At 43.7% G+C, this 11,472-nt stretch overlaps 4 protein-coding genes across 4 annotated transcripts; all 4 read left to right on the forward strand.

Moving 5' to 3' along the window:
* Positions 1–77: 77 nt before the first annotated feature.
* Bcphb2 lies at positions 78–1,431 on the forward strand. Its single transcript, XM_001545702.2, has 3 exons — positions 78–422; positions 496–851; positions 906–1,431. The coding sequence occupies exons 1-3, from the start codon at positions 188–190 to the stop codon at positions 1,236–1,238; spliced, it is 924 nt and encodes a 307-aa protein (XP_001545752.1). The 5' UTR covers positions 78–187; the 3' UTR covers positions 1,239–1,431.
* A 609-nt stretch (positions 1,432–2,040) lies between these two features.
* BCIN_07g01720 (hypothetical protein) lies at positions 2,041–4,779 on the forward strand. Its single transcript, XM_024693882.1, has 4 exons — positions 2,041–2,666; positions 2,776–2,969; positions 3,023–3,161; positions 3,214–4,779. Exons 1-4 carry the CDS (start codon positions 2,287–2,289, stop codon positions 4,706–4,708), a joined length of 2,208 nt encoding a protein of 735 aa, XP_024549671.1. The 5' UTR covers positions 2,041–2,286; the 3' UTR covers positions 4,709–4,779.
* Positions 4,780–5,176: 397 nt separating this feature from the next.
* BCIN_07g01730 (hypothetical protein) lies at positions 5,177–6,630 on the forward strand. Its single transcript, XM_001545700.2, has 3 exons — positions 5,177–5,579; positions 5,665–6,160; positions 6,228–6,630. The coding sequence occupies exons 1-3, from the start codon at positions 5,468–5,470 to the stop codon at positions 6,301–6,303; spliced, it is 684 nt and encodes a 227-aa protein (XP_001545750.1). The 5' UTR covers positions 5,177–5,467; the 3' UTR covers positions 6,304–6,630.
* Positions 6,631–8,000: 1,370 nt separating this feature from the next.
* BCIN_07g01740 (hypothetical protein) lies at positions 8,001–10,745 on the forward strand. Its single transcript, XM_024693883.1, has 4 exons — positions 8,001–8,596; positions 8,652–8,918; positions 8,976–9,930; positions 9,981–10,745. The coding sequence occupies exons 1-4, from the start codon at positions 8,593–8,595 to the stop codon at positions 10,558–10,560; spliced, it is 1,806 nt and encodes a 601-aa protein (XP_024549672.1). The 5' UTR covers positions 8,001–8,592; the 3' UTR covers positions 10,561–10,745.
* Positions 10,746–11,472: the final 727 nt, after the last annotated feature.

The following is an 11,472-nucleotide window of genomic DNA, read 5'->3' on the forward strand; positions in this document are numbered from 1 at the left end:
TCTGCTTGGCGTCAAAGCTTGTGTGGAGTGAAGGTGCGGCTAAATTAAAAATACGCTAGGACGGTTTTCGTTGATCTGATCATAGAGCTTCACAAATACCCCCTCCGCACCACGATATTCTCCCCTCAAACCCCTCCACAATAATTCGCAGATCGATATTGTGTCCGACTTTTCGAAAGCTGCCATCATGTCGAACAATCCGCAAGATGTTTTCAAGAGGCTGCAGAGGATGGCAAGTGAAGCAGGTAGAAATGGTGGCGGAGGACCGGCACCAAAGGGAATAGCAGGCGGAGTGGCTACACTTATTGCACTGGGTGGAATCATGGTCGTTGGAAATAATGCGCTTTTCAACGTTGATGGTGGTCACAGAGCTATCAAATATACGAGATTAGGTGGTGTTGGCAAGCAAATCTACAGTGAAGGTATGTATTTACTTTTTCCTGGGGCGATTATTTCATACAATGTGGTGGCTAACATTACAATTTCGTTTTCTAGGTACACATATCAAGATCCCATGGTTCGAGACTCCTATAGATTATGATGTTCGAGCAAAGCCACGCAATGTCGCCTCCCTCACCGGTACAAAGGATTTACAAATGGTCAACATTACCTGCCGTGTTCTCTCAAGGCCTCGAGTCGATGCCCTTCCTCAAATCTACCGAACTTTAGGTACCGATTACGATGAGAGAGTATTGCCATCTATTGTGAACGAAGTTTTAAAGAGTGTAGTTGCGCAATTCAACGCCAGTCAGTTGATCACCCAACGTGAGATGGTTGCAAGATTAGTCAGAGAGAACTTGTCGAAGAGAGCAGCTAGGTTTAACATCATGCTTGATGATGTTTCCTTAACGGTATGATATTTATAAGATGTTCTAAGAATTACACGAGTGCTAATGAATCAATAGCATCTCGCATTTTCTCCCGAGTTTACAGCAGCAGTAGAGGCCAAGCAAGTTGCACAGCAAGAAGCTCAGCGTGCTGCATTCGTAGTTGACAAGGCACGTCAAGAGAAGCAAGCTATGATTGTTAAGGCCCAGGGAGAAGCAAGATCTGCAGAGTTGATTGGTGATGCTATCAAGAAGAGTCGATCATACGTTGATTTGAAGAGAATCGAGAATGCTAGAGCAATTGCTCAAATCATTCAAGAAGCTGGTGGACGCAACAAGATGTATTTGGATTCGGAGGGATTGGGATTAAATGTCACTGAGGCATTTGAGGATAAAAACAAAAAGGCATAATGAATTGGGATGGTAATGGCGAATTAAACAAACTCTCTCCACTGTACTACAAGCGTATGTAGCATGTATTTTATATTTCCTGAAAGGTACAAGGTGTGCCGATCAGATTTTGGCCCATGGCTATGAATGCATTATTTGAGCATACATATTACGCCTCTCATTGAGTCGATTAAATCCCCACTATCGGTGGGCAAGATGTGCAGCGGAACCTGAGCGACAAAACCACTTTTCCAAAAAAAAACTTTCGGATCTTTAGACTTCCATTTTTCGCTTGAATTCGTTGCTTAGGTATCCGTTAAGATCATTCTAGCATTCAGATTGTTGATCACTTGCATTGACCCCCTGTTAGGATTTGTACTCGTCAAATCCTCCATGTCGGAGTACGGATCAAGCCTTCTCGAAGTACAGGTCGGTTTAGAACGGCTCACACCGTCGGGCACGCAATCTCAGAACTCTTCGTGCCTTTGGAGGAGAATCACGTGATATATATATTCATTTCTGGCTCACAATTTGTCGTGGCGTGTCTTGGCGCTTGGCGCTTATAGCCAAGACACTCCCACCTTCCTTTTGAATGATAGTTTCCGATAGCATTTTTACAGACCTTCCCCTCATGATTAGATTGGCCCAGCCTCATGGTTGAGCATCGGAATCGATACGAGTGAACTCAGATGAATGAACCAATTTCAATTGGTATGCCCCTGGCCGATCTTCCCAAACAATTGGAATTACCTTATAGAATCCTGGTATTACGATAAGACCACAGACAAAATTCACAGGGGAAAGCTCTCTCCGCACTTTGTGTGACTTTACCGTTGAGTGAATGCATATTGCCCTGTTTAAGCTTCGGATGTAAACTGTCAATATGTTTACTGTTATAGAGCTTGGCACTTTAGCACGACATCATAGCCCGAGATAACAACCCAATTAGCGGGGCGCAAAGGAATGAATGGCGAATATATAAAAGCTCGGCTTTTCCCCGAAAAGTTGTGTTTCGAAGTCACCCCCCTCTTGCCGTCCTTCTTCAAGCCCACTAGGACACTTGCCCATCATGCTCTTTACCATGAGGAGCTCTTTGTCGTTGGTGGCACTGCTATCCGCAGGGCTAGCTAATGGTACCTACACCAACTCTACACCGACATTCACCCCTCAAGCTATGTTGAGTTCTCCTCGACGAGGATCGGCCATCCCAAATGCAGATGGAACGCTTGCACTTTACACTGTGGCTACCTATTCATTTGAGGAACATCACAATGCTCATGAGCTTCGTGTGATGAACCTTGCGAATGGTACATCTTGGCTATTTAGCAATTCCAGTGGCATCAGCAATGTCAATTGGCTAGGTGATGGAAGTAAGATCATTTGGTTCGTTTCGGAGGAGGATGGATCCACTAGCTTTGTTGTTGGAGATGCAACGGCACCAAGTGCGGAGTGAGTATTTTGTTACGTCCGTCATGTAGTCTTGGGCTATAAAGAATACTACGGAAACCTTAACATGGCTTCCTGTTTGAATCTCGACCCATTTCTGACCTTTTTATAGACCCATCTCGGCAGGTTCTGTTCCTGGAGCAGTAGACAACCTCAAGCTAGTTAGCATTGGCGAGGGAACTCTTGGTGTTGCATTCAGTGGCCAAGCTTTACCCAATGGTACTTTGTACAATTCCGAACTTGCTCCCACACCTTATTCAACCGGAAGAGCGTATACCAAAATTTTCGTGAGGCATTGGGACACTTGTAAGGAACCCCCAAACTCTTTTTCTTTGACAACCAGCACTAACATAATATAGACGTCACACCTCAGAGAAACAGTATTTGGTATGCTGCTTTATCAACCACTGGAAACAACTATACTCTCAGCGAGCCAATTAATGCTTTGAATGGATCTGGGCTCGAATCGCCCGTCCCACCATTCGGTGCCACAAACAGGCAAGTGAATGACGTCACATTACTTTTTGGGAAACTTTCTAACTTTAAGCAGCTTTGACATTAGTAGCAAAGGTTTGTCTTTCATTGCAAAGGACATCACTTTGAATCAAGCCACCACAACCAAGTCGGATGTTTACTATGTACCATTGACGACATTTACCGAAACCTCTCCAGAATTGAAGGTGATTTCCACCCCCAACCTCGAAGGTGCTTCGGACGCCGTAGTCTTTTCACCCTCTGGATCCTCACTTGCTTTCGTTCGTATGGCGCATATCAGCTACGAAAGTGACAAGAACCGCGTTCTGCAGGTAGCAGATGTCACCTCCGACTTGACTGCCATTGAATTCTTTGCCTCGGAAGATGGAAAGGGAGCTTGGGATCGTAGCCCAAGTACACTTCTTTACAGTCAAGATGGAGAGTCTATCTACGCAGTAGCCGAAGATTTCGCTAGAGTTAGACTGTTCACATTTACTTCAGATCCTACAAACACAACCCTTCCATCCATTATCTTCAAAGATGGTGGTGTGACAGATCTTCACTATCAAGGAGAAGACAAGCTACTTATTAGCAGTTCAAGCTACCTCGATAACTCGGTATTCTCTTCCGTTGATCCCATCGTTTCAGCTGCCACCAATGCTTCATCTGGTATTACCACTATCTCAGCCAATCTCAACAGTCTTAAGGCCTATGGACTTTCCCGTGATTTTATCTCCGATGTTTTCTACCAAGGCGATGGAGACTACCTTGTCCATGCATGGATCATCAAACCAAGTACATTTGTTGAAGGTCAAAAATATCCCTTAGCATTCTACATTCACGGTGGACCTCAGGGAGCAACTGAAGATCTTTGGAGTACCCGTTGGAATATGGCCGTATTCGCGGAACAAGGTTATGTTGTTGTAGCCTTTAACCCCACCGGTAGTACAGGGTTTGGTCAAAATATCACCGACGGAATTCAAAACCAGTGGGGTGGTAGACCATACAACGACCTCGTCAAAGGTTGGGAATACATCGAAGAGAATCTCTCATACGTCGATACCGATCGAGCTATCGCTTTGGGTGCCAGTTATGGTGGATACATGGTGAACTGGATTCAAGGCCAACCTCTCGGACGTAAATTCAAGGCTTTGTTCACACACGATGGATGTTTCTCGACTCTTGCCCAATATTCATCCGAGGAACTCTGGTTCATGCAACATGACTTCAACGGAACACTCTGGGAAAACTTTGACAATTACGCACGCTGGAACCCGGCAAACCACACCGATGCCTGGTCGACTCCTCATCTTATTAATCATAATGAGCTAGATTACCGTCTTCCAATTGCGGAAGGTCTCGCTGCGTTTAACGTTCTCCAGGCAAAGGGTATTGAGAGTAAATTTTTGAGTTTCCCGGATGAAAATCATTGGGTTTTGAACCAGGAGAACAGTTTAGTGTGGCATAAGACGGTGATAGATTGGTTGAATGAACATGTAGGCTTGCCTGTTTATTCCAGCCCAGATGATACCGATTACAGAGCTGTTTTACAGAACGGTCCTTGGATTTAAGGGAAATAAAAGATTATAGCAAAGAGGTCAATAATAGGGTAGTTTGATAGGCCAATAAAAATTATATTCTACTTCTGAAGTATTTATTCTCCCTCTTTAGATGCGTAAAGAGCGATGATTTTTTTTTTATAAGCTCTTATGCAATACCTCAAGTTGCCCCCAAAATATTCTAGACTGCCGAGAGGAACATTTATCAGTCTTACTATCAGACGGCACGGAGATTTTTTACGGGAACACTTTGACGTTTCTAAAAGGGTATGAATGTTGAGAAATACGTGAGTAGATTCCCTCTTGTCTGGACGGTCCTTCCTGGTTATACCTCTTTTTTGTTACCTCAAGTAGTAGGAACTCGTTTCTGCCTCGAAAAATGGGAAGAAAAGTTAAGAGCTACCTATATCACTTGTTCTCCTAGTGCTTAGAACATTCCATGCCATACAGTATGTTTCTCCGTACATTGATACTTAATTCGATGTTTGCTTGACTTCCTATTCACCTTCACCTTCACCTTCATCAGCATACAAGCAAAAAGTGAATAGATTGTTACCTGATCTTTTCATTCGGGCCTTACACTTATCATAGATTTTTTGTAATTTATCCCTTTGTCAAATCAAAATTTTCCTCAACATGAATTGATGTCTTTCTGTACTCAACATCTGCTGTATTCGATAGGTTCTAAGATAAAGATAATTTCGAATACAAAAGGAGTCTCCCCATAAATTCTTTTTCTTATATTACACTCATACTTGGCAATCAGAAACCATGTCTTTTGCTTCCGAAAAACGAAATGCAAGTCGTGCTAGTTCTTATACTTTTTCTCCAAAGGTATCTCAAATACCTGAAGCTCCTTCTCCAGTTCTTCCGCCAAACATCCGTAAGTAAATACTGGAATCATTCTCTGCAGACTCACCTCACAGTTTTATCATGGAACAGAGCTTCATGCTAATCATATATACAAGATCCAACAACTTTCTGCGCCATTGGTGCTCATGCCTGCGATCTCGACATCCTCTCCCGCCTCCACACTCAAACCGTGCGAGCCATGGGCCGCGACGTTTCCCGCGAGGAATTCTATCTCCGTATGGAAGGACGTCCTGCCAGAAGTCTCGTCCCCATTTCTCCCCATTCAAGCATCAATCCATTTTCATCTTCCAATACCAAAATCAATCCTGGATATCAAACATCTGGGAAATCTGGAACGGAAGGTGGTGGTGCTGGGTCTAGAAGTAATAGTTTCAGAAGTGGTGTTAGTACAATGGAGGAAATAGAGCCAGATCAAAAATTCAGAGAATTTGTAGCACGATGTGTGGGGATTACACCACGGGCTTTGTTTATGGGAGTTGGAGCTACAGAGAGGGCCGATAGAAAGGTAGGGAGGGGACCAGGATTGACGGCTAAGGAAGAAGAGGAAAAAGGGGTTTACGAGAAAGTTGATTGGGGAGATGGGATTTCTGAGTATGATTCCTACGTTTTAATGAGATCACTCTGAAATCCGGCCTGTGTGCATGCTAATGAGAAATAGGTTTGATGCATGGGTCGACATGGTATGCAAAGAGGTCCTGGCTATGAGAAGAAGGCTCGATGCTTCAAAAGGCTGAATTCAAATTTGGTGAACGAATGAGTTAGAGGACTTTTGATGGAATGGATTGGTACCGTGTATCTGTTACATCAGTTTTATTGAAGGCAACTAGTATCTTGAAGTGTATCGTCGGTTGTGTTTATCACTCGATCCATCGACTCTGCCCATTAACACTGTTATTGAAATTGGGGTGGGAGATGTATCGCTGGAAAACAGGAGATGCAGATTGGGAGAGTTTTCTCTTGCTATAGTTGCTTCCATGACGAAGATCTCCACACTCGCATAGATTTAGAGCCAGCTGTACTTCAACAAATAACTACTGGCGGGTAATATAATAACAATAGCAATGATTACTAAGTGTCTAATATGTGATGCGTGAGAGCTGTAAATAAACTCTTGGCTGAGAATGATGAGGAACTTGCTTGGTCTTCCTTGGGTAAAGCTAGTAATCTATTATCCTGCAATATTTCATTCATCGATTTTAATGCGAGGTTAAGCGGAAGACAAGCTTTCCAGTGATAAGAAGTGGCAAAAGAGATACTAGATGCGTGTCGAAATAAAGTTTGAAAAAAGCTGTGCTGTGCTCATGTGAAAGTAATGTGATGCAAATGGGTAATTCAAGAGATGGAGCACTTGAGTGTAGTCAGTGACGAGTACATGCAGACAAAAAAGCAGTAAAGTGATGGGCGAGTCTATACATATTACTACCCAGATATCTATAGATACTCCTCAAACCATGCGCATGATACTATTTCCTCTCACCCTAACCTCATCTACATCATCAACAACCATTCCCTACCAGGCAACCCAATCATTACCCTACCCCATCACCCATCCTCTCCTCATCTTTATATACCCCCAACTCTGACATTCCAGCATAAGCATTCCACACGCCTCGTGGCGCAGCGGTTAGAATTTCTCGCTCCCCTCCCCCGAGTGAGATCTCGCCTTTCTCCCGCATTGTGGTACTTCGATCGGACAGTGCATAGAGTATGGTTTCGCAAGGCAGTTTCGGACTGTCTTGATCGTACATGTAGACTGGGACTGCAAGCCGTCGCGGCTGAAGTTCTGCTGTTTTTGATGTTGGGTGCGTTTGGCTTTTGATTTGGGGGATGTGAGTGAATGGGAATGGGATTGGGGTGGATGGAGTGGGGCGGTTTTGGCGAGGGTGTGGTTTCATTGGGGGAGGGGTGGAGGGGCGGGGGAGGTGGGGCGGGGCGGAAGGAGATGGGATGGAAGGGGAGTGAGTGGGTGGGTGAAGGTGAGGTGAATGGGTATTTTGAAATGGCTTATGAGAAGAGAGGTCGGGTTTGAGATTGTGATATTGTGATTGAGGAATGGTAAACTTGGCTTTGCTTTGGATTTCAAGCTCGGATTTTAAGGTAGAGATTGCGAGGATAGGGTCATTGAAGGTTCTGCTCCAGTAAGTTTGAGGTGTGAGTTTCACGTCCATCTAGATGATATTAACCTGCACTGTTTTTCGACCATGGCGCGTACAACTTTGAAGCTTGGTTATGATGAAGATAAATCATCTTGGTCGTCACGATTTAGACGGCGTGGAGAAGTAAGGGTTTAGCCTGGCATTTATGGTGAGCCAATTGAACTCATTGAAGGGACGCAGGGTGGGTCCAAGCATGTGCGTGTAAGCTCCAAAATATTGTTAGGGTAAGTTACTATTTGAGGGGCTGGTTTAGAATCAGAGAATCAACTGTTACAGAGGTCCCTTCATCCCTCTTAAAACCCTCTACACTCAGATTGCTTGCGAATGGGTCATCAAACAAGAAAGCCTCTGGTCCCCAGCTCTCTTGGTCATGCCGTTCTCTGATTGTACTGTTTGAAGCGAATCACTGATGGTCATGGTTCGTGAGCAAAGTCGACAAGGGCAAGATCCTGATTGATTCATTACCATGAAGTATGGAAACGGTTCAAGGATCTCACTAGCCTGGGATGCAACGAAAGCTTACATAGCTATACATGGGTACTCACCTGGACCCCAATCGCTGGGCAGCTGAAATCTTGTTTCTCTTCACCTGTCAGATGTCAACGGCCGTCTGGATTTCCTTCAAACTTCAATATTGTCACTCCCCACAATGTTGGACGAATTGTACAACGTTACAAAGCGGAATCATCCCATTGATGAAGATCCGGAAGTTACACAAGCTCAATCTTATCTCGGAAGGACAGATGTCGAAAATTATGGGGTTGAAGATGGAATTACTCAAAAACGGTTTTCTCGAGATGGTTCTGTAGCTCGATTTCGTGAACACAGCGATACTATTGCCTGCGGATCTCGCCGATCGATTAACACATGGGTAGGCATGTTTGGCGACGATTCCTTTTTGTGACAAAAACTAATGATTGTTTTAGATGATCGAAGCACGATGTATGGATTGCCTGCAACAGGTTCCAGTCCCCAAATTGATAGGAACTCGTCTACTACACGTGATAAGACAGAAATGCCCAAACCTGAAGACGAAGAGCTAGTCACGGTTCCTCTCGCAAAGCTACAGCAACTAGTAGAGTTTGGAATCCAGGTACTGAAAGAAAGTCGAATGAGAACGAACATTCGTGAAATTGACCTAGAGTATAACGCACCTCCGAATCTCCAAGACTTTCCTGTGCTTCAATCTTACCGTTCGAAATCCCACTCTTAAACCGAGTTGAAAGTAGGTGCTAATGAACAATCCCCAGAAGCACGATCGGAAGTTCCGCGCCCACTGAATCGCCCAGAGTATCTGCATCAATTCTTAACTCGGGCTTGCGCAAATCCTTGGCCAGTTCGTAAGATTGAAGTGAACCGTGACCAGGTGATTCACCTGGATCATCTCGGTCAACCATTTAATAGATTCAATTGTGCAAATTTTGAGGCCATTTGGGAAAGCCACTTTAGGACCTTCTTTGGTTATGGGCAAAGGTCTGTGACTGCTACAGAAAAGGTGCGAAGAGGATGGTTTTGGAAAAGAATACTTAATGAGTGCGAAAAAGAAATGGTACCTTGGTTGCTCGAAATTGGGACTGATGATCCAGATGCTCGAGCAGCAATTCTTGTAAAGATTGTAATTTGCATCATCCAGTCGTCGATTGAAAGGAGATATTCTGCTACTTCAACAATTGGGGCTATTCTCGAGCGCTGCTACATGAGCGGAGTACTACGCCAACCCGAAGATATCCCCTCGAATCCTGATAGCATTCAGTTACAAACAGAAATAAGGCAGGACTATTGCTTTCATATAATCCTTGTGGCAATAGCACTGAATATATTTAATGACTGTTTGATGGAAAATAAATCGGAACTGGGTCTCAATAGCCGTCAGATGTTATGGTCCCCTAAGGATTTATTGAGAGAAGCTTGCGGGGGTGCTAATTTAGAACAAATTCTTGCGTTTCAAGGACCAGAACTTGTGGTATCAATCCTATCTGTATCAAAATCTTCCGATGTTCCAGTGCGATTGGAAAGCCTAGCCACAAACTCTGGACGTATTGACGATCTGAACATTGGGTCCTTGCAAACAATCGGAGGTCTTCGAATAGTCTGGACAGATATTTTTGAGGAACATCTACTCCTGAATCATCAAAACAAATGTTTGAAAGTTGCACGACTGCGGCCATTCATCTGGGGGATGCTGAGTCTTTTTCAAAACGATTGGTGAGTTGTGTTCTCTCTCATTGTCCGGCATCGTACTAATGGTATGATAGTGCCCGTTGGTCTAGTATATACCGTAAGCCACGAGAGCTTTCAGTCTTAAAAGAGCTAAAAGCCGATATTGAAAAGACATGGGCTATTCTATTCTCAATCACAACTCTAGGCGAGAACTCCAAGAACAAATTACGGGTTAGGGATAAGCTCAAGCAAGAGTACGAGACCATTATTGACGAGGACCGAAATCCAATGCATATAGATATTCAAACCCTCAAAGAATATCATATGCCATGGATAGAAGACGATTCGGCGACCGGTAGAGTGCAATCATACTACGAGTCACGATGGGAAAATCTCCTAGGAATTATTAAAGCAAAACAAGACAAAAGTACTATTGCCTACTCTAACTTCGGCATGTTCGAAGACCGTGTGAGAGATTTGAGACAGTATATGGATAATCAAAAACCACACGGGTTGCGACAGTTACTGCGAGATTCTAGGGATGCGCTTAATTATTATACTTTCATGGGAGTCATCATTTTTGGACTGTTGACTGTCTTTCTTGCTCTGGCATCTTTTTTTGTGAGTGTCGCTCAGACGTATGCTGCGTTTAAAGCATTGGATATGCCTTCTTAGTGTGAAGCTCATGGTGTGCTTAATAGCCAGCACTCTTGCGGATGAGATTTCAGAAGCTGTGTTGGACAGTTCCTGTTGCGACACGAGTAAAAATCCACGTGAGTGCGCCTCAGCGCATGAGCGTATTGTATATATCTCTTGCGGTTCTAAATCTAGAATAGATAGATACAATACAGTACAGTACATTAAACTATACCCCTTATAACGATGTCATAATCACCACCGAGATGATACCATCAGTCAGTTCCATTAGATTCTCCTACCAAGAAATAATTATCATGCGCCAAAGCAGCTAATCTCATATCCTCAAACGTGTACAAACAAACAAAAAACGCCAGTACTCGCATCAACGAATCACCAGCACTACATCATCTATAGATAATCCCAAATCTTTACCCGCGCCTGTAGGGGAGGAGGGTGGGTGCGGAATATACGATATATCAAGCGCAAAGAGGCTCGGGAAGCCAAAAAAAATACAAAAAATGGACATGAAAAATTTATATACCACCACCACCGTTACGACATCTCTAGAAATCTACACAATAGAAGAAGAACAAGAAGAAGAAGAGAATAGAAAATCATGAATGATTACTTCGAAACTATCAATCTTGCGTACGAAACAATGGAGAGGGGGGGGGGAGGGGGGGTAATTGTTACTATTGTGTTTTGATTTCTTTCATTTCAGATTCCGCTTACTGTTGAAACGTATTGTTATGTCAATGTTTCTCAGGATATCCGGACTGCATGCTCGCTCACCCAAGTTTCAAATGTCGAGAGGTTGAGACTGTGAGATCGCCATTATCCGGGTATTTAAATTGATCTGTTATTGCGAATCACTTTAATAACCACGTGTATTTCGATATCCGAAGTGGGTTTCCGGATTCAAGAATTTTTGAATATCTCAACGCTTTC

This window comes from Botrytis cinerea, chromosome 7 (genome assembly GCF_000143535.2).
Source record: "Botrytis cinerea B05.10 chromosome 7, complete sequence".
NCBI lineage: Eukaryota > Fungi > Ascomycota > Leotiomycetes > Helotiales > Sclerotiniaceae > Botrytis > Botrytis cinerea.